General features: G+C 49.3%; 2 protein-coding genes and 1 pseudogene across 7 annotated transcripts in view; all 3 read left to right on the top strand.

The window, feature by feature from the left end:
- Positions 1-14,263, top strand: part of Tcf20 (transcription factor 20) — a 175,627-nt gene extending 161,364 nt beyond the window's left edge. For 4 of the 6 annotated variants that reach the window (XM_058574216.1, XM_058574218.1, XM_058574217.1 and 1 more), the window contains exons 4-6: positions 6,105-6,154; positions 7,151-7,278; positions 14,034-14,263. In XM_058574216.1, the coding sequence (XP_058430199.1) occupies positions 6,105-6,154; positions 7,151-7,234 (134 nt within the window). In that variant the 3' untranslated portion in view covers positions 7,235-7,278; positions 14,034-14,263. The remainder of the gene's footprint in view (positions 1-6,104; positions 6,155-7,150; positions 7,279-14,033) is intronic. The other 2 variants (XM_046429220.2, XM_046429221.2) reach the window with 2 other exon arrangements.
- Positions 14,264-17,211: 2,948 nt separating this feature from the next.
- On the top strand, positions 17,212-21,205 carry LOC131423163 (cytochrome P450 2D6-like). Its single transcript, XM_058574214.1, has 2 exons — positions 17,212-19,319; positions 20,429-21,205. The coding sequence occupies exons 1-2, from the start codon at positions 19,140-19,142 to the stop codon at positions 20,654-20,656; spliced, it is 408 nt and encodes a 135-aa protein (XP_058430197.1). The 5' UTR covers positions 17,212-19,139; the 3' UTR covers positions 20,657-21,205.
- A 514-nt stretch (positions 21,206-21,719) lies between these two features.
- On the top strand, positions 21,720-22,194 carry LOC124083040 (cytochrome P450 2D3-like; annotated as a pseudogene).

Genomic DNA, 22,194 nt, shown 5'->3' with positions numbered 1-22,194 from the left:
CAGGGTTCCTTTCAACCTGTCTCCAGGGCAGAAGTCTCATCAGCTCCCTCACTAGTGCTTAAGCACATCCCCTTCCTTTCCCATCCTTGTCTTTTTGCCCTTCCCTCTTCGTCTTCTCCAAGTTTCTGAAGGAGGAGCAGCTAAAAAGAACACTGTAGTGCATGCCTGTAATCCCAGCTGCTCCAGAGGCTAAGACAGGAAGATCTCAAATTCAAAACCAGCCTCACCAATGGCAAGGCGCTAAACAACTCAGTGAGACCCTGTCTCTAAATAAAATTCAAAATAGAGCTGAAAGTGTGGCTCAGTGGCTGAGTGCCCCTGAGTTCAATCCCCAGTACACATACCCCCACCAAAAAGAACTTCAAAGTTAGATTCTTGTGAAGTGTTGTGCTTGTGCCCAAATGCTCATGCTGAAGGGCAGCTTGGTGGCCAGGGTGCTATTTGACCAGATCGATATCCAGGGAAGAAGTACAGAGTCTTCAGGTATCAGAGAGTTTGGGTTTTAGAGTGTCCCTAGGAGACTTCCGTTGCAAAAGTACCTCCTTTTTCAGGAGCCAGCCAGTTGCCCAGTTGCCTTTTCTTGTTTTCATTGTGTTACCTTTTTACATCAGAATGTTCTGGTGTTTGTTTTTTGTTTTTTCCACTCAAAGTTTCCTGGGTTTTTTTTAATATTTATTTTTTAGTTGTAGTTGAACACAATGCCATTATTTTATTTTTAATGTGGAGCTAAGGATCAAACCCAGGGCTTCACACATGCCAGGCGAGTGCTGTACTGCTGAGCCATAACCCCAGCCCTGCTTCCTGGTTTTTAAATGAGAATTCTAAGTGTTATGTTTGGATGCTTGATTATTATATGGGAAATCCTGCAAAAATTGGCTTTTCCAGCCAGTGGCTGAGAAGCAGTGGTCTCCCACATTAATGCTCTTTTCAGAAATATTAGGCTGAGCATCCAGGCAGGCAGACAGGTAACCACATCCTTCCCATCACGTTTCTTGTGCAGCAGGGCACCAGCCATGTCAGCAGCCAGGCTCACAGCAGGCACCCGCCATGGTTGCTCTGTTGCTCCCCCTCCCAGGCTGCCTCCTGTATATGGTTTCTCATGGGATAAAGCTCACTGCTCAGGGGATCTTTCCACAGTGATGGAAGTGCTCTAGATCTGCACACTCCAGTATGATGGCCACTGCCAGATGTGACCATTGAGCACTTGCAATGTGGCTAGTGGGCTGGGCATGGTGGTGCACGTCTATAATCCTAGCAGCTCCAGAGACTGAGGCAGAAGGATCTCGAGTTCAAAGCCAGCCTCAGCAAAAGCAAGGCACTAAGCAACTTAGTGAGACCCTGTCTCTAAATAAAATACAAAATAGGGCTGGGGATGTGGCTCAGTGGTTAAGTAACCCTGAGTTCAATCCCTGGTCATCCCCCCAACCCCCCCCCCCAAAAAAAAAAGGAAAGGAAATATGGCTAGTGGGACTGAGGAAATTAACTTTTTTTCACTTAAGTGGCTGTGTGTAACTCGCGAATGGACAGCTGCCTTAGAGCTACCTTGATCAAGTCTAGGCAGAAGGTTGGGAAGAGAGCCAGAGCGCCCACTAGTAGATGCTTACCCAGGCCACCTCCCCACCCCACAGCCAGAAGCAGGGCCTCCTTGATTAGCTGAGGGTTAATAAGCAAACGATACCTGTCACTTTCTCTGATCCAGCCTGTCATGTGCCTGCCCAGTTAAGCTGGTAGCACCAACAGCAGTTGGTGGCCAAATATCCAATGAAAGGATAAGGTGGTCTTTGGCCCTCCAGCTTCAGTCCCCTAGCTGCTGGACTCTGCTGGGACCAAAGAAGCAGCTTCACAAGAGGATACCATCATGGGCATTTGTCTTTTTGATGACCTGTCACAGGGACTCAAGGCCTGCACTGCTCTTAGGGATAGATGCCTATATTTACTCCATGGCCTTCTCAGTCAGGAGTTTCTGCTCTGTGTAGATCTATGTCCAGGAAAGATCTATTCGTTGATTGACTTTCTTTTTAATCATAACCAAGATGAGTTCCTGAGTTTAAGAGGCCCTAATCTCTCAGTGGAATAAGGAACAGTGTAACATTTTCATCTCTGCTTTGCTGTCAACCACCCAAACCTTTAAAGAGCTGTTGATGTCGCAGGGAAAACTTTTATTGCTAGGATGTCTCCATGGAAACAGAATCTTTGTCTTACAATGATCTCTGGTGCCTACAGCTTCCCCCACCTGACACTGGTCCTGCATTTCTGACATCCTCATTAGTAGTTGTGGGCCGCTTGTTATGTCACAGGCACAGGATTTGGCTCCAGGTAGAGGATGCAATAAAAAGAACATGAGCTCTGGTTTAAAAAAATTTTTTTAATGTATTTAATGCAATGAGCCATAACAATTAAGACAGAAGGAAAAAAGGGCTGTGGTAGCTCATTAATAATTCTACTGTGCATAAAGAATCTTGCCTGGAGGGGATTTTCCTTTTACTCTCATGAAGAAACAGCTGGGAATTTTACTCTGCAGCCACCTTTGCAGCAGCATTTCAGAGCTGCTCTTTCTGCTTCCGACTTTGATCTTGCAATAGCAGAGGCAAAGCCCTATATGGGCCATTCTGGATTACTGAGGGTCTTGCCCCCATCATGGAGGGGAAGCCATCTGCATCACAAAAACCAGTCCCAGTGCCCCATTATTCCCCTCCATGTGTTTCAAGAGTCTAACCCTGCCCCTGAGCGAAGCTGTGTGGAAGACAGTAGTGCTAAGGTAGAGTGTAGCTGAACTGGAGATAGTATCTGATGCCCAGCCGATCCAAAGGACATTAGACCCCTCTTTTCACCTCATCCTTGAGATTGCTTTCCTTAGTCTGTGTAGATGTCAGGACTATCAGAAGCTTTATGGTACTTTTTATGATGAGGAGCTCAGCAAAGTCACTCTGCCTTTAATAGAGAGAAAGGAAAGTGGCATTCTGTCCTGGGAGTTGGTGTTTGTTTCTGGAAGCTATCTTGACTTGGCCACCTTGTGAGTCTTTCCCAGCTTATGTCATGATCCAGCAAGCTATTTGCTTTTACTTCAACCTGTGGAAATACTGACCAGGCCCTCTGGATAGTGTAGGGTTAGTTTCTTTTTCTTCCAAGAAAACGTATCAGGAGACTGATGTTGGCTGGCCACTGAAGGAGACAAGCGCTTGTTCCAATCAGAGAGCACTTACTAGATTTCCTCCTGCTCTTTACTCTTGCCCTGAACAGGACCTGACTGGAGACAGGATAGAAGAGGCACCCCCATGTCCTTCCAGGTTTCTGAGCTCTCTCACTGGTTCCGACCCTGCCAGGGGCAGGAACTGCAGTTCCTGACTGCCTGTGGATATGTACAAGAACTAAAAGAAGGACTTGTTGATACAGTGTTCCTTTGGGGCAGAGGTGGGCACTGTGTCTGGCAGTTTCTCTAGGAGACTTCTTTTCCAAAAGTACCTGGTCCCAGTTGCCCTTAGTATGTACTTTATTTCTTTCCTGCATTTAACTCAGGAAGACATTCCCTAACTTCAGACACGTTTTTACCAGTGGTCTGTCACATCTGGTCACTGTTCTGTGGCTCTGAGGGGAACTGAGCCACCTGTGCTCCCTTTGATGGCACCCTTTGCCACAACATGACCCCCATCTTTGGTTCTGTAAGCCTCTGTGGCATCAGAGTGGCCGAGCTCCATGATGCTGTACTTTCTTTTTGGCCCAGGGTAGAGATTGCCATGTAGCACTGCCAGAGCCCAGGTGAGGAGGACGTGCTTTCCCAAGCTCCAGTTGTCTGTCTCCTGCTGTTTATAAACTCTCTGGCAGATTGGAACAGCAGGAGCCTTGGTCACGCTATGTACTTGTGGGTTTTAAATTAACACATTTCATTTACTGCCATGCTAGTTGCCTGCTGGGAAAGGGGCTTGGAGGTTAGTGACGGTGACTCGATGAGTTCTTGGGCCCTGGGGGCAGAGAAGGCTGTGGACCCATCCTCTATAAGTCAAAAACTCCCAAGGCCGGGTAGTGATGTTATCAGTTTAGACAAGTTCTGAAATTTCCTTTTTTGATTTGTTCGGGATATTGAGGACTTAAAAAAATTTTCATTTGAGTGTTCCTTTGCTTATAACTATTTCACTTGAAATCTGTGGGTACACAGGCTGTGAATCTGGATCTAGGTTTAAACCAGTTAAATCATAAACTCAACAAGGCTGCCTCCTGCCATGGTGCTCAGGAGATTTCTGAGAATGTGGGATCAGTATTTATTACCATTTTGTCACTACGTCCTGCACCAGTGACCTGGCTGCCAGCCTGCAGAAGCTGTGGTGTGCAGGGTGGGCTCACTCTGGGTTTTCTCGCCAGCTCCATGCCCTGCCTTGTACATGGAGCTCGACTCGCCTGGAGGGAGATGCATCCTTGCTGTCATTGCGAATGCTGTCACATGTCAAAAGTTGGAATAAATCCCTTTTCCTCCAAGGATTAAAAGCACCCTCATGGGATTTTACTTTCCTGTGAAGCATTCAGTGCAGATCATGTGATTTGTATTGGGGGTGTCTCCTGTGTGTCCAGGGATTGTGGGATGCAGGTGACAGCAGGGTTCTCAGGCCTGATCAACTTTCTATCTTGAACGCCTGAGCTCTCAATAGAGGAGAAATGCCTCTAGATTTCAGGCGTGTTTGTGAGGAGGCTTTGCCATGAGCCTGTGGAGTGGGGTTAACCTAGAATTGAGAATTGTTTAAATAGCATTATTTGGCCAGGTGTGGTGGCACATGCCTGTAATCCCAATGGCTCAGGAGTCTGAGGCAGGAAGATCATGAGTTCAAAGCCAGCCTCAGCAAAAGCAAGGCACTAAGCAACTCAGTGAGACCCTGTCTCTAAATAAAATATAAAATAGGGCTGGGGGTATGGCTCAGTAGTTGAGTGTCTCCAAGTCCCCGGTACCCTCCCCTCAAAAAATTATTTGGGGAGTATCTCTGTTTATTAAATATGAGCCATCATGGAAACACAGAACAAAATAATAAAATTAAAATCACCTGGGGCTGGGGATGTGACTCAAGCGTATCGCACTCCCCTGGCATGCGTGTGGCCCGGGTTCGATCCTCAGCACCACATACAAACAAAGATGTGTCCACCGAAAACCAAAAAATAAATATTAAAAAATTTTTTCTCTCTCTCTCTCTCTCTCTCTCTCTCTCTCTCTCTCTCTCTCTCTCTCTCTTTCACTTTCTCTTAAAAAAAAAAAAAAATCACCTGTAATACTACCTAAAGAGAACCTCTGTAATATTTTGGTAGATTTCCTTTCAGGTTTTTTTTTATGCATATAAAACATTTTAATGAAATTAAGAATGTACCTATACATTTATATTTCTTGGTTGGTCAGACAGTTTTATATCATAAGTGTTTACCCACATCATTAACTACTTTAAAATGTTAACTTTTTAAGTGACTGATACTCTATCATATTAAGGTACCATAGTTCATCTGGTGTGTTACTGATGTTTTCCTCCTAGAATTACAGTGCAAGGGGCTGGGGTTATGGCTCAGCAGTGCAGTGTTCACCTAGCATCCCTGGGTTTGATCCTCAACACCACATAAAAATAAATAAAATAAAGGTATTGTGTCCAACTACAACTAAAATATATATATATATATATATATATATATATATATATTTAAAAAAAAAAAATCACAGTGCAAGCCCGGCACCATGGCTCACTCCTGTAATTCCAATGGTTCTAGAGGATGAGACAGGAGAATCCCAAGTTCAAAGTCAGCCTCAGCAAGATCCTGAAGACCCTGTTTCAAAATAAAATACAAAACAATAGGGTTGGGGATGTGGCTCAGTGGCTAAGTGTCCTGGGTTCAATTCCCAGTACTAAAAAAAAAAACAGAGAGAAAGAAATCACAGTGCCGGGTTGGGGATGTGGCTCAGTGGGTAAGTGTCCTGGGTTCAATTCCCAGTACTAAAAAAAAAAAAACAAAGAGAAAGAAATCACAGTGCCGGGGCCTCTTGCTTTCAGGTCTAACACTGTTGATCCTGGAAAGGGGCCACATGTGGGTCTGGCTGTTTCAACGCACATAGGCTCCATCTGTCCCCTTCTTTCTTGCAGATTGTTTGCTACATGAGGAAAACTTCTCGGTGAGGTGCCCCAAGCACAAGGTGAGTTAGAGGCTCCCAGAGCCTGTGTTCGCAGTGGGGCTTGGGGTGGTTTCCTGACTTAAAGCCCAGGCATCGAGGAACTCATCCATTCTTGTTCCCATCTGCACCTTGGGCTGCTGGCCTGCTTCTGGCTCTGGGAGGGTAGAGAGGCATGATGCTGAAGGGAGACCCCAGGCATAGAGTCTGGCACCCTATGTGGTGTGGGGGGCAGTGGGGAAGGTGGCAGGGGAGCTGTCCATTCATTAAGAGAGATTAAAAGATCAAACTCAGTGAAACTGACTTGGACTTTACTAGAATCCCAGTTCACAGGTTGACATGTGGTAAGAGGGGTGGGAGGCCTGCTGTGGAAGCAAAGGCACTAACTCCAGGGCTTCGGGGGAAACTCACAGTCTCTTCCAGGTTGTATTGCTGCAGAAGCAACCTGATGATACAAGTCAGTGGGTACTGCTGCCCCACTTCCCAAGAGAGGGTCTGTTGGCCATCTCTTTGGGAAGGGTGGAAGATGAGGACGTGAATGGGCTGTTTCCGAGGTATCAAGATAGGGATGGAGAGCCCCAGGAAAGGATTGGGTTGGAACCCACTGCCACCTGAGGTTTCCTGCAGTGACCGCCCTGTCTGGCTGAGGTCACACTGACACCTGGTGGTCACTGGCTGCTCACAGTCTTCAATCTCCAAGTATGGCCAGAAAGTATTAGAAAGAGGACATCTGGAGACGTCTATCCTCAAAACACTTTTGAAGGATGCTTATGATCTTTCTTTTAAAAAATATTTCCAGAGGTAGATCATAGGGTCTGACAGTATTCTCTTTATTTTTACTTAACAGTCACATTTTGCCTCACAAAGCCCTATCTGGGTGTCTCCTGTTTGTCATTCAGTACTGACTCTGCTTTTTCTTCCTTTTCCACGTGCTGTCCCTGTCCTCGCCTCTGCCCTCCCTGACTCCCACACTCTTTCCTCTGTCCCTGTTGTGTCTCCTCATGGCTCTGCTGGCATCAGCCTCCCCTTCCGTGCCCTCTCCCCCCCTTGCAGAACAAGACCGCGAAAGGCAGCCTCAGCACAGAGCAGTCGGAGCGGGGGTGAGGGGGGCAGTGTGCGCGTGGGAATGGAGAGGACAGCAAGCACAGGTGAGTCGGGGCCAGCCAGGCTCCACCACCCCTGCCTGGCTCCCAGTGGTGCTGTGGCCTCTGCCTTCCTGCTGGCCCCAGGCTGCACCACCAACAGTTAGTGGTGTGGATCCTAGCACCAGGTGGATAAAATGGCTCTCCAGTTGTTTCTTCACTCCCCAGAATGTGGTGAGGGCTTCAGACCTGTCCACTGCCAGCTGGTCAGGGTGACTCTTTTTTTTTTTTTTTAACTTTTAAAAATATTTTTAGGGGGCTGGGGTTGTGGCTCAGTGGTAGAGTGCTCACCTAGCACGTGTGAGGCACTGGGTTCGATTCTCAGCACCACATAAAAGTAAATAAATAAAGTTAAAAAAAATATTTTTAGTTGTAGATAGACACAATAATTTTATTTTATTTATTGTTATTTTTTTTATGTGCTGAGGATCGAACCCAGGGCCTCACATGTGCTAGGCAAGCACTTTGCCGCTGAACCACAACCCCAGCCCCAGGGTGACTTTCTGAAGTCAGCCCTTCGGGACTGCTGGGGAACAGGCCTCAGGATTGGTGGTCCTAAGGGCATTGTGACCATCTTTTGGATGACCCTTTGGGCAGGGGACTTCTGCCATCTGCCTGTTGTTTCCTTCTCCTCAAGGGACTAACCAAAGGTCTCTTCTTTTCAATTGACCGCATTTCTGTAAAGCTTTTAGTATGTTTTCCTTTAAAAAACAGAACATTCTCTAAGTTTTCCTACTTGAAATCTTTTTTCCCACAGTACCATGAAAGATTCCTTTTCGCAGAAGTACAAAGAGAAGGAAAATCCTCTCAGAGATTTAGTAGACTTCAGCATCTGATTTAATTTTACTCTTGAAAATTTCCAGAGATCTGGCTGCACCATTGAGCATGTGGGGCATGGCCAGCCTGCCCCTGTGAAAAACGGGGTGTAGGGCTGAGGGATCTACAACAGGGCGTCTCCACCACATTGCTTTCTCACCCTCCCTGCCCCATGCAGCCACTGAGAGCTGAGGACCAGTAGTATATAAAGAGGAGAAAGGAGAAGGGAATGTAGCTGACACTCGTGGCTGCAGCTGTCCTAGAGGTGTTCTCCAGGGGCTCATTTCTCTCTAAATGGAGGCTTCTGTGTGGCCTCCAGGACTCTCACCCCCATAGCCACAGAGACCGTTCCTCTGGGCAGTACCACATCCCTGAATGTTCTCTGTAGAATCCTGAGTTACAACTAAAAAGGTTTCTGCCTTTCTCTAAAACAACCAATAGTACTATGAGGGAAAAGTCAAGTTCATCCCAGAATATGGTGGTTTTCCTCCTTAGAGAAGGTGTTTGTTTCTTAAGCAGTGCCCAGTGCTGACCTCAGAGAAGGCCCCTGTGGCCCTGCTGTGAAATAGGTCAGGGCCCAGGTAGGGGCTCCCCAGTGCTTCCTACTGGGGTGCTGAGTGTTTTGCTGTAATGCTTTTCTCTTTGCCTCTTGCAGGGAGCAGGGTTGGCAATGCAGGGAGCAGAGCAGAGCAGGAGAGGTGATTGGTTCTTGGGTCACAGGAACCAAATGAGCAAACGGAGCCCTGTGGACTGCAGTAAGTCGTCCTCATCGGCTACTGCACTTCTAGAAGTCACTGGGCTACTCTTCCTGCCTGTACTCCTGGACCCCTCTGATCAGCCCTCAGAGCAGTGTGCAGCAGTGTGGGTAGTTTAACAGCTGTTGCATCGGCCATTTTCTGGGCTGAGATAATGCTGTGCCTAGGCAGCTCTGCCATTTCCGTGTTGATGCACCTGTCCCAGACAGTTAGAGTCAAGTTCTGTGGAAGACCATGAGAAGAATTTCTGAAATGTGTCCTAGAAGGGCTGGTTAAGGAAAGAGCCATTTGTCATTTAGTACTTTTTGGTTTTGTCCTGAATTCCAGCATGTGTTAGAGAAAAAGAAAGTCTGGGCCTGGTAGGTGGGTCTGGGAATGCATGGACCTCCCAGCTGACAAGGCCTCAGCTCTGGAGCTGAATGGTCAGCTTCACCCTCCATCCTCCCCAGGCTGCAGCACTGCTTGAGTGCAGGACCTGGCCCATCACTTGGGGAACCTTAGTCTATTGAGGTTGGAGCAGTCACCTCTTGAGACAAAGGATGGACACTGCACCCAGCCTCATCGATCTGGAATGTTCTCTCCATAAGCCATTCCCACAAAGCAAGTTCCTTTTACTGGTTTCTCAGTTCAGCAGTTATACTGAGGGCCATCGCCATCTTTCAGGCCCAGGGTATACTGCTGAATTGTGTAGAAACCCCAGTGATCAGGGACAGAAAATACTCTTGCTCTTAAGGAGTGCTCACCTTGGGGTCCATGGTGAGAACAAAGAACTACCATTATTGGGGACCCAGACAGGGAAGGGACAGTGGGGTGTGCTTCTGTGTCCTGCCTCCTGTCATCCCACTTTCTCACACAAAGTGTATGGAAAGTCCTATGTGACTGGAGTAAGGACACTTAATGTCTCCGTGTTTCAGTTTCTTCTATAAAAAGAGAAGTAACCAAGCTGGGCACAGTGGTGCACACTATAATCTGAGCAGCTCAGGAGTATCTTGAGTTCAAAGGCTGAGACAGGATCTAGAGCCAGCCTCATCAAAAAGCGAGGTGCTAAGCAACTCAGACCCTGTCTCTAAGTAAAATACAAATAGGGCAGGGGGTGTGGCTCAGTGGTTGAGTGCCCCTGAGTTCAATCCCATTGCCCCCCATCCCACCCCCCAAAAAAAGTAACAGTGTCAACCATATGAGAATTTGGTTATACCTCAGTAAGTGTTGGGCACACAAGCAGCTGTACCTGGCTGCAAGTTTCTAACAGTTAGAGCTACAGGGGGTCAAGGCAGCAAGGAGACCTTGCAACTGCCCTTTCTATCAGAAAATTCGAGGGCTGGTGCTAGGAGATTTTATTCTCCACACCCTACCCCAGCATGTGGGGCTCCTCATAGTTGTTTCTCACCACACCAAGAATGCCAGAGAGGAGAGGTTCTTGGACAGCCATCTAGTCAGCTGCCTCCTAACATTTCTGAGGTGAGGAAGCAGTGTGGTGGGCCTGTGTTTGCTCACTGTCCCTGTACTGAGAGTCTGTCTCTCTGGCCTCATCTCAGCTAGTGAATGAGGCTGTACAATGGGACTCCTGGCTCTCCTTGTCATGTAGTAAACAAGGAGGCCCCTGGCTTCCTGCCAGGCCCTGTGATCTAGTGGATGAGTAGCAGTAACCTTATCCCAACTGATGCTCTGTCCTGGGTGCAAGAGGATGCCACCTACCTACACACCTTCTGCAGACCCTCCATGGAAGGGAAAGGGCAAGACCCTCTCTGCCCTGGAGCTGGGCATTGTACAGCCTGTCCACGGATGAGTGAGTGGCTCTTTCTGGAGCTCCCTCCCTTCTCAGGCTCATCTAGGGAAGTCCTGGGGTTCTCCTCCTCCAGAGGAGAAACTGAGTCTGTCCATATTTCCCCACTGGCACCAGCCAGGCTGTGGCACCCCTACAGTGGCCACCTGCTGTGCCCAGAGCCCTGCCTCACAGCAGCAGGCAGTCTCAGCAAACTCTGGCCTCCAGTCCTATGTCATCAGAGATCCAGCCAGTCTCCTCTTCGGAGGTTCTTGTCGCATTTGCCTCCTAGCCCTCTCTCCCAAAGGCTGGTGGAGGTCACTGAAGAGGCTCTCCAGGCTCCCTGCCACTGGTCTGCTCAGGGCCAGGCTGCCTCCCCCTAGGCTTTTGTGTGTGCACATTTTTCTTGCCTGTCTTCATGTGGGGGCTCCCTCTCATTTCCTGGGTGTCAGATTACAAGTTCCTCTTCCTCAGAAGCCTTCCTTTTATAAAAATCTCAGTCTAAAACACCCTCTTTCCCCACTCTGCAGCCTTTCTAGCTTCACCGCATTGTGACATTATATACTTGTGACTGGAAGCTTTGTGAGGGCCAGGGCCACCTTTGCAGTCTTATGCCCTACCCACAGTGGTGCCGAGTGTGCCTATTAAAGATGAGTGCGTCCCAGAGAGGAACGGACTCTTTGACCCTGTCAGCAATCAAGAACAATTCGGAATTAGACTTCTCCACCCAGTCCCTCTCTGGTAGGAATCGAGTGTCTGTTGCAGAGATGAGGTAACCCACTCTGGGGGAATCTTGGCAGGTTCGACAGGGTCAGCAGGTCAAGCTGATGGGTGCCTGCTGCAGTTGGGAGAAACAGCCTTAGTGTTAGGTGTAGAAGGATACAGAGGTGGTGTCATCCATCCCAGGCTCAAGCCACAGAGTGGAGGAGCCTGGGGAGCCTGAGGCAGCTTTGGCCCAGGATGAAACCCTGTGCCCTGGCAGCTGAGCATCACAGTGCCTTTGACCATCCTCAGCGTGGAGTGTCAGAGAGCTCACTTGGCCCAGCAGCTGTGAAGGGTTTACTGCCTGGGGCCCAGCTCTCTCCTCTTAGCCACATTCCATGCAGTGGGGCACAGAGTCCTTGGGGCCCACACAGGAGGGCCTTTCTGGCTATCAGCCCTTTCCACCTCCAACCAGCCATGTAGCTGTGGACTACAGGTGTCACCTCCCTGAGCTTCAGCTTTCTCATCTTGAAGAGGTTCAGGCATCTTGGTGTTACCATGAGACAGGACATCTATTAAGCTTCTAGCTCAGTTCCTGGCACAAAGTAAGTCCTTCCTTCCTCTTCTCCTTACGAAAGGAAGAGTGTGGTTTTTTGCAGTACCTGGGATTGAACCCAGGGCCTCAAACATACTGGGCAAGTATTCTTATCACCAGCTGTTTCACTTTTATAAATTTTATTTTGAGGCAGGTTCTTGCTGATTTGCCCAGACTCAAACTTGTGCTTCTCCTGCCTCAGCCTGTCAATCTGCTGGGATTACAGGAGTGCATCCAACCTGAAAGAACAGTTTTTATTTTTGTTTTTAAGTAACTCTGGAAAAGTTTAGGGTCCTTTACCTTCAGGAGATCATGTGTTTGGGCCAGTCTAATCAGCAAAAAACTCCTTGTTTGGAAGGCTTGAGGCAGAAGGTGCTGAAGGACTGCCACTGCCTGTGCAACCACTCCCTATGCAACACTGGCACCCAGAGGCAGGTCCAAGGTCAACTACACAGAACCAGCTGGCCAGGCAGACGTGGATGCTGCAGTGTGCCTCATTCTGAGGTTGGGGTCTGGTGTGGGCCTGCTGTGCTGAGTAGTGAGCAGGATTGGAATGCAGACCCAAGAGGGCTGAGCACTTATGAGAGTGCAAACCCTGCCATGCCTTCTTCCCACAAGCAGAATCTTGGAGAGGCTACGTTGGCATCTGACAATTCACGCAGACACCCTGGATCCCCAGCAAAATTACCTTCTGAGTGTTCCTTGAGGTGCCTATTAACTCAGCCCTTGTCATGTTATTTACAAAGGGCCTTTGGTCCCTAAGGAGTAGTATCAGAGAAGGCACAAGGACTTTTGTCTAATGCTGTTTGTCTCCCCTTTCCTGCATCCATGGCCTCAGCAAAGCCATTTAGGTGGTAGAAAATCTCCCTGGGCTGCTGGGGAGGGGTAGAATGGAGGTATAGGAAGCATAGACCATTGGGGTGACCTGTGAGGCCCAGAGCCACCTTTAGATACAGGGGGGCCATGCTGTGCCATCTATGTACATTCTGAAAATGGAAGGATGGCTCCGCCATTGGCCCACATTCCTGGGGCCTGGGAGCTAGAGGCCTGGGGTTTGTTTCTACTGTTATCCCAGCGTGATGAACATTGTACTACTATCTCTGCAACATGTCTTCCTGTTTAGTGGTGGTTTTTGTCAAGCACTTAGGAGCCTCCTTTTAGCAAGGACAGGTGTATGCACACATGCATGTGAATAGTACAGTCTTAGATCCCCCCACACACTAGCCTTCTTAACTATTTTGCACAATAGTAAGCGTTATGAAACCAGAAGAGGGACCTGCCTTTTCCTGGCGTTTCTATGTTGTTCGAGGTTATCAGAGAGGTTTGAAGCAGAAGCAAGGGGAGCCCCAGGGACGCAGTTGCTAGAGAACTGTGAGAGGCAGAAAAGAGCAGCAGTTGAGGCCACCATCACCCCCGTGTTCTGGTGTAATTTTTCTGGACTGATTACTTGGAAACTGGATTCTCTGAGACCCGGGCATGTGGGGTGAAGCATTCTGCATAGGCTCTTGGTACAACCCATCTGGTCATCAGCACCACCTTCCCAAGCCTGACCTAAAGAGGAAAGAATCTCTTCCTGGAGGCATCAGGGTCCGGAGGAGCCAAGGGATTAATACATTCCAGCTCTGTGCAAGCCACCAAAATGGGCTGAGACCTGTCCTTCCCATCAGAGGCTATGGGAAGTGTTCTTCGTTGGTGTGTAGAACTGGCTGTGTCCACTAGAGAAGGCTGTGAAGTGGTTGTGAGAAGTCCTTCCACAAATTGCATGCTCTAGGTTTTGGTCACAGCTACCTTGTGCCCTTGGCCATTTTGAGAACCAAACCCTGCCACTAAGAGCTGAGCCCAGTCACGGGCCCCAGTGTTTGCCATGCTCTGGGAGGTGGGCGTGCCCTGAGAAGCCCTCAGAGTGCAGCCCAAGCACCTGTGCTGCCTTCTGCCATGCTCCAGGTCCAGAGCCACACAGCAGTGCCACACCTGTCTTGGATGTGTCCTGAGGCACAGCTCATCTACAGAGAGGTCTGAGCATGTGGTCCCTGCTGAAAGCCCCATCCCAGTGCCACCACAGAGCAGGGGCTGTTGGCAATGGGACCATGGAGAAATTCCTGGCGCTCAGCATCTGTTGCTTGTCTTCCAGGTTAGACTGTGGAGATGAACAGGTGGTGGACACTCATGATGGAATGGAAATCTCCTCCCGTGCTGCCACGCCCTGCCCTGCCCCGCCCCGCCGTGCCTGCCCTGCCAGCACTTCCTTCCCAAGTTCTCACCTCACACTCAAACCAGTGACACCACAGGAAAGAAAGGCCCAAGATGTTGGAATGGCTGTTTCCATGGACACAATCTCCATAGTGACAATGTGGGGGGAGGGGGGAGGGGGGCTGATGGGGAAAGGGGGGGAATAAAAGGGAGGGATAAAAAATATATATATATAAATCTATTTTTAGTCTGGAAAGACTTTGTTTAAATGAAAGGTGCGCTATCCCTTTTGATTCTATTTTAAAATTATCTAGTTAACTCCAAATTTGTTCCAATGACAGTGAAATTGAAATGTGAAATTGAACTGAACAAACTCATCTCATAAAGGACGGGGGTGTGGCTTTAATCTTTAGCCTGTCTCACACCAGTTCAGAGAACACTAGACCCCAACTCCAATGGAAAGAGCCAACAAGCCACACCCAAACTGTCCTTTTGTCCGTAGTCTGTGTCAAAGTGGGAAGGTTTTGGGTGGGAGGTGGGGATGGTCCGTGTTTCAAGAGCGGGGGAATGATGTTTAAACATAAATAAATTTTTTTCCTTTCCAGAAACACTATTTATTTATTATTTTTTAAAATTTTTATCTTTTTGGGGGGGGTGAAATTGGCAGATGCCCTGAGTCAGGCTGTGTCCTGGGTCACTGTGGCTGGTGAGATCTCTTAGGGCCCCATCAAGTGGGCAGTGCAGCCCCGCAGCAGCAAAGTCCAGCAACGGACCCTCCTCTGGGGCCCTCTGTGCTGGGCGCATTCCAGGCATCTGTGTCCTGACACGTGGGGACCCAGGGAACGGGAGGAGGCCTGGACCTCTGTGCCAGAACAGGCAGTGGGACTGGCGGGGAGCCTCTGTGGGAGTTGTGGGTGGGTAAGCTGACCAGGAACACCCACTTAGCCCTTTCTTCTTTTTGTTTCTATTTTTATAATGGAAAAGGGGGGCATGTCAGATAAGCAGCCCTATGCTACGTGATTATGTTTTGTTTTGTTTTGTAAATTGTATAATTTTTAAATATCTGAGTTTAAAAAAAAAGAAAAAGTACAAAAAAAATCTTGTTAAGGCCTTAAGAAGGGGTTAGTGCATCTTTCAGGGGTCACTCTGCCATGGGGATAAAATAGCTGTTTCACAAACAGTTTTATTTAAAAAAACAAAAAACAAAAAAAATCAAAAAATAATAAACTTCATTTTAACCTTGTTTCCTTTTTCATTTACTATAAAGTGAATGCGTCTCTTCCTTTTCCCACTCCAGCCCCCAAATGGTGGTCTTGGTTCTACTGTAGAGGAGGCCACCATCAGACCTGGCTCCTTCAACCCCCCCCCCCCCCCCCCGCCTCCCGAAGGCCAGGCAGGCCTTACAGCAGAGCCTGAAACCAGCCAAAGCCCAGGGGTCCTCTGGACCACTCCCTCAGGCCGGTAGAACTTATCACCTGTGGGGGGGACAGGCAGAGTTCCTCAAGTTGATATAAGGACATGTTTCCAATGAACATTAATTTTAAAAGATTATAAAAAAATAATGTTAATGGAGTTTTTTTTAGAGAACAGAAATATTGGAAGGAATGTTGTGAGGTAGAAATAAGCAATTATAAATGAGTTCTTGTGTGCTCATCAATTTGGGACTGCAGAAATGGCAGATTAATTTCATTTTAATGGCCATATCAAGCAATGTGGTCCATTTCTCATTTTGCTCTGCCAGGATGGAGGTGTGGGTGGGTGTGCTGTGTCAGCCTTGGGACCATGCTCAGGCAGCTGAACAGGACCTGCATAGAAATGATGGCTTTTGAGCTGGTTGGCTTCCCATTCTGGTCTTGACTTCACATTAACACAGTTAAAATGAAATTGATAGATTTCGGGTGTCAAGGCCTAAGCCACAAAACTTGAAAAATATGTATCTTGAGGAAAATATTTTCCTGACAGCAAATGTTTGTCACTTTGCCTTTTATTCTTTTGTCCTCTTTTGATTTGCTGATGATACGTGACCAAGGCACTCACAAGTGTTGCAGGGCTTCAGAGTGTTACTGGGCTTCAGAGATGACCTTGAGCTAGGGAGTGGCCCTGTTGCCCATTTCCCTCTGGACTCCCATTTTTCTAGCTTCTGCCACACCTCAGCTGCCTTTGTGCCTTTCAGCTCCTGCAGCTTTTGAAGTCAGCGTGTGTGTGTGTCTGTCTGTCTGTCTTTTTCTTAATATGACTTTTTAAGAGCAGTTTTAGGTCAATAGCAGTATTGATCAGAAAATGGAGTGTCCTGCTCCCCCCACATACAACCTCCCCCTCTGTCAACATCCCCACCCAAGTGGTACATTTGTTAGGACTAATGAATCTGCTTGTACCTCATCATTGCCCATCAAGTTCACAGTTCACATTAGGGTTCTCTCTTGGGTGTACATTTTATGAGTTTGGACAAATTTATAATGACATATATCCTCCATTATGGTCTCTCACAGGGTAGTTTCACTGCCCTAAAACTGCTCCAACTATTTATCTATCCCTGTCCCTACCCCTGGCAACCACTGACCTTTTTATTGTCTGCATTGTTTCACCTCTTGAAGAAGGTCAGGTGGTTGGAATCATATGTTATGTGGCCTTTTTAGATTGGCTTCTTTCATTTAGTAATATGCATTTATGGTTCTTTCATGTATTTTCACATGTTCATGGTTCATTTCTACTGACAAATAATATTCTATTGGTCTGGATGTACCACAGTTTATCCATCCACATGCTGAAGGGCATATTGGTTGCTTCCAGGTTTTAGCAATTACAGATGAAGCCATATAAACTTCAAGTGCAGGTTTCTATATTCTAAGTTTTAGGATCGATACCAAGGAGCACAATTTGGCTCATAAGGTAAGAATAGTATAGTTTTTGTATGAAACTGCCAAACTGCTTTCCACAGTGGCTCTTCCATTTTGCATTTCCACCAACAATGAATGTGTGCTCCTGTTTCTCCACATCCTCCCCAGCATTCAGTGGTGGTGGTGTTCCTGATCTTGGCCATTCTTAGAGGTGTATAGTGGCTCTTTTTTTAAAATAATATTTTTTTTAAGCTGTAAAAAAACACAACAACATGAGTTGGAGCAAGTGGCGGAGCACTTGTCTAGCATGTATGAGTCCTTGAGTTTGATCCTCAGCATCACATAAAAATAAATAAAGGTTAAATTACTTTTAAAAACACATGAAATGTAATCAACCTGTTTTTAGACGTAGATAGCTTAGTGGTGTTGAGTATGTCCAAGCTGTTGTGCAGCTGATTTCCTGAACTGTTTCTTCTTGCAAAGCTAAAGCTACTCCATTAACTCCCAAAGAGACTGGTCCATCTCTGGAGTTTTCCATTTCTTATTTCTGAGAGTATCCACTGCCTGTAATCTCCTGCTCCCCCCAGTGCCTGCCTGTGGAACTGCATCTATAAAGGCAGCCCACCTGGTATCAAGACAAACCAGAAGGTAGAACACAGTCACCTTCTCCTTTCTGTCTCCAGGGAGGAGCTGGATGGAATTGGGAGTTTATGCCTGTCGGGGAGAAAGGTAAAGACCAGGAAAATACTCTGCACTGGCTGAGTACTACAGTCTCCTGATTTCTAGAATTCTCAAAATGGTACTTTGGTGGGATATATCTCCCTAGGGGAACAAGGGCCTAGAACTTCTAGTCAGCCTCCTTGCTGCCGTATGATGAGGTGCCGGGTCTCACCACAGTGACAGAGGGCCTGTCAGTACTCAGCACATTTTACCCTATGACAGGTATCCCACTGTGGTTCCAGGTTGGGAGGAGGGGTATTTTTCTAAAGTAATAAATTCTAGGGAATTTCTATACTGGCCATTAACAAAATATCCTGCAAAAACAGTGGAGAGCTAGAGTTGGGAGTGTGGACGTGGATCCTAATGCTGTATTGTGATTTTAACCTCACTATGTGATGTCTCCTCTGCCTTGGGGACATAAAACCACCTCCCTGTGGTGGCTGAGGAAGAATAATGAGTTGGAGCATGTGGATTGTGACCAGCAGGGCCTGGCACATAAGTGCCAATCATTGGAAAGCATGGACCTCCTTACTGCAGGGTTTTGTCATGGCTGCCGCATCTTGAACCACAGGCCTCTGCCACGAGGAGGACGCAGCCTGAACTACAGACAAGCCTGTCATTGCCCTTTGTACCCTCATTAGGATGACTGCTTGAAGGAAGGCTTGACACCAAGAAGCAAGGGATAGACAAAGGCTACCATGTGACAAACATTCAAACCATCCTGCCAGTCTGCCATGCTTCTCTGACAGTTACGGGAAGGAAATTGCCAACTAGGCAGAAACCCTCAGCTAAGCCAAATGGGAGGCCACAGACCGGACCTGAGAAGTCCCCTGGGTGTAAGTGGATCTTGCCTTCCTGGTCGGTTGAGAAGCCTCAAAACTGGTCTCCACTGAGGCCAAATTTGCAAAGCCTCAGACTCTAGCCACCTTCCTCCTGCTGCCCCTCACCCACTCACACAGGACTTCCCAGTGGCACTTTAGCCCCACAGCCAGGTTGCCTTGGTCTGAAGGTTGCCAGTCAGTCCCTTCATCTCTGCCAACAATGTCCCCCATGTCCCTCAAAGAACTGCTGGCATGGCATTCAGCTGTCTGATCTTTCTGTGCCTCTTCTTGAATGTGGACTTTGGAGAGGACACACTGAAATTTCCAAGATCCACATGTGATCCATGCGCCAGTACCCAGCCCTTCAGGACCAGCAAGTCCAGCTTATGTGGCACCTCTCCACTGGCTGTCACCTGGAGAGGGCTAGGAGAGGCAAGGACCTGTGCAGCTGCCCCTGCATCTGTCCTGCCCTGGCTCCTCCCTGCACTCTCTGCCTGCACAGTCATCAGAGCAGCCTGGCTCCCAGCAGAGGACACAGGGCAGCCTCAGCTCCTTTATAAGGGAAAGGCCCTGACTGAGCACTTAGGGAGATGACAGGTCCTGGATGGTCCCAGGTGCCTGGAGTGACAAGGGACACTAGGTGTTCTCAAATCCAGTGGACAGCAGGAAATGATGGGGCTGCTCACGGGGCCCTTGTGTGTGGCCGTGGCCGTTTTCCTGCTCCTGGTGGACCTGATGCACCGGCGCCAACTCTGGGCTGCACACTACCCGCCAGGCCCCCTGCCACAGCCCGGGCTGGGCAACCTGCTGCAGATTGACTTCCAGAACATGCCATACCCTCGGTACAAGGTGAGGGAGATGAAGTGGCCCTCCAGCAACAGACATGGGTGGTGGGTAAAGCTACAAGCTATACAGAGAGCTGGGCCCTAAAAGGAGGCAGGTTTGAGAGGCTTCATGGGAGAGGGCACTCCAGAGCCCAAGGACACACTGAACTTTCCAAGAGCAAAGGTGTGGGAAGACAAAGGCTAGGAGGCAGAGCAGGACCTGGCAATGGGTCTGGGATCCTGTGGGACAGGGTATATATTATGTAGGCCTCGGTCCCTTCTGAATCTATCAGAGGGAAAGATCTTAGGGATGGGGGAGGGTGTTGAGAGAGGAACAGTGACCAATTCTTTGCGGTGGGGCTTGTGCTTCACTGCTCACCTCTATGAACCTATCTCCTCTGTAAAGTGGGATGCTAGTGGTCCCCATGGACAATCTCTGGCCACCTCTGACAAGGACATAGTTAGGTGGTTGGATCCAACGTGAGTTTCTCCACCATAACAGGTGTGACCCACCAGCATCAGGACACCAGATCTTGGGCAGGGGAGGCAGCTCAGTGGTAGAGTGCTTGCCTAGGATGGCTGAGGTCCCAAGTTGATCCCCATAATTCAAAAAAAAAAAAAAAAAAAGACACCAGGAGTCTTCCTTGCCCTGTTTGACCTGAGTTCTCCAAGACTTGCCCAGTGATCTGGGCCCTGCATTTTGGCAGGGACCTCAGTTTGATGGGCACCCTGACCTTTTGCCTAGAGCTATGGCACCAGTTTGGGGATGTGTTCAGCTTGCAGCTAGCCTGGAAGCCCGGCGTCCTGGTCAACGGACTGGTAGCTGTATACGAGGTGCTGAAATGCAGCAAGTATACTGTTGACCACCTACCAATGCCCACCTACCAGCACCTGGGCCTTAGGCCACAGTCCAAAGGCAAATGGCGAAGAGGGTGAGGTAGGGCCTGATGGGGTGGCAATGCCGTTAAGGCCTGGGAGCAAAACCTGGAAAAGAAGGCTGTGCAGATCATGGTCAAAGTCTGTGGACAGGCAGAGGTGGGCAGGTACCCATGAGAGGAGTGCAATGGCAGGGGCAGTGCCAAGGGCACAGCCAGCTGCTCTTGGATAGGTGCACATACCCGCCCATTCCCACAGGTGGTCCTGGCAACTTATGGACCTGCCTGGCGCAAGCAGCAGCACTTCTCCATGTCCACCATGCACAACTTCGGCCTGGGAAAGAAGTCCCTGGAGCAATGGGTGATCGAGGAGGTGCCTCTGTACAGCCTTTGCCAACAAGGTGATGGGCTGAGGATGAGATGGGCAGGGGCCACACTGACTGGCTGCCCCCTCCCAGGATGCCCATTTAGCCCAGGACCCTGCTGAACAGAGCAGTGTGCAATGTGATCTCCTCCCTCATCTACGCCCACCACTTTGAGAATCATGACCAGCGCTTGGCCAAGATACTGGGCCTTCTGGAGGACACCCTGAAGGAGGAGTCTGGCTTTATGCCAGAGGTGCTGGGCTCAGGGGAGTCTGTTCAGGGTCACCTTCATGCCGTTGGGCCTCCAAGGAGGAAGATTAGCATGCAGGGATGATAGGAAAGGGCATTCTGGAGAGGACACTGTAAGAGGGAAGGCCTGGAGGTGAGCACATCTCAAACAGTAGCAGGACAGGTGGGCCAGGGTCAGAGGGCTCCAGGAGAGAAAAATGAGCCCGTGCCCGCTGTCCAGCTAACACACAAGCTGGAGATTCCCATGGTGGGCTGCTCCTTCCGGCAGCCCAGGCCAGCAGAGAGCTTGGAGGCTGGCTCTGGGGAGGGAGCTGGTCACTGGGTGGGACAGGCAGGCCTGGGTCCACCCTGGAGGAGGCTGGGACCTGAGTGTGGACCAGGAGAGTGAGGAGCACAGGAGGGACCCAGGTCCCCTCTGTGGCTGTCACAGGTGCTGAATGTGGTCCCAGTGCTCCTGCGCATCCCAGGGCTGCCTGGCAGGGTCTTCCGTGCACAGAAGGCCTTCAAGGCCATGGTGGATGAGCTGTTGGAGGAGCACAGGATGACCTGGGACCCAGCCCAGCCACCACGAGACCTGACTGATGCTTTCTTGGTGGAGGTGGAGAAGGTGAGGTGGGGCTGCCTGAGACGGGCTAGGGGACGTGGGCTGAGGGTCCTGTGAGGCCTGAGGCCAGGCAAGGTGGGACCTGTGCATCACCCACTAACCCAGCACCAGGCCTGGGTCATTTGGTAGCTTCCTCTCTCTCTCTACACCAAATCACCCTCTGCCTGGTACAGGCCAAAGGGAACCCTGGGCAGCTTCAAGGATAAGAACCTGCATGGGACCTTGTCATCTGGCCCTACTATTTTATCAGCAAGGATGCTAGAATCTTCTGGGGCCAAGGGTTACTTCCAAGGGTTCAGTGTGGACCAACTAGAGTCTTCCCAGCCTGGTTCAGTGGAGGGGTCCTTATGTCATACCTCCCAGTCCCTGCTCATGGCAGGCATCTCCTCCAGGGGACAACGCTCATCACCAACCTGTCATCTGTGCTAAAGGATGAGACCATCTGGGAGAAGCCCCTCCTCTTTCACCCTGGATGCCCAGGGCCACTTTGTGAAGCGGGAGGCCTTCATGCCTTTCTCAGCAGGTGCCTGTGGGGCCTCCCTGTCCCTCCCCAGGGCTCCTTGGAGGGGTGGAGGCCAGGGACAGGCTGACTGAGCCCGAGTCCCCCTCACAGGCCGCCGTGTGTGCCTCGGGGAGCCCCTGGCCCGCATGGAGCTCTTCCTCTTCTTCACCTGCCTCCTGCAGCGCTTTAGCTTCTCAGTGCCCCCTGGACAAGCCCGGCCCAGTGACTGTGGTGTCTTTGCCTTCATTGTTGCCCCATCTCCCTACCAACTCTGTGCTGTGCTCTACTAGAAGGGGCACCAATTC

The sequence above is a fragment of the Marmota monax genome, unplaced genomic scaffold (assembly GCF_021218885.2).
Source record: "Marmota monax isolate L192 unplaced genomic scaffold, Marmota_monax_Labrador192_F-V1.1 WCK01_AAM20220418_F8-fsc00051, whole genome shotgun sequence".
NCBI classification, from domain to species: Eukaryota; Metazoa; Chordata; class Mammalia; order Rodentia; family Sciuridae; genus Marmota; species Marmota monax.
This window is presented reverse-complemented; position numbering and strand designations above follow the sequence as displayed.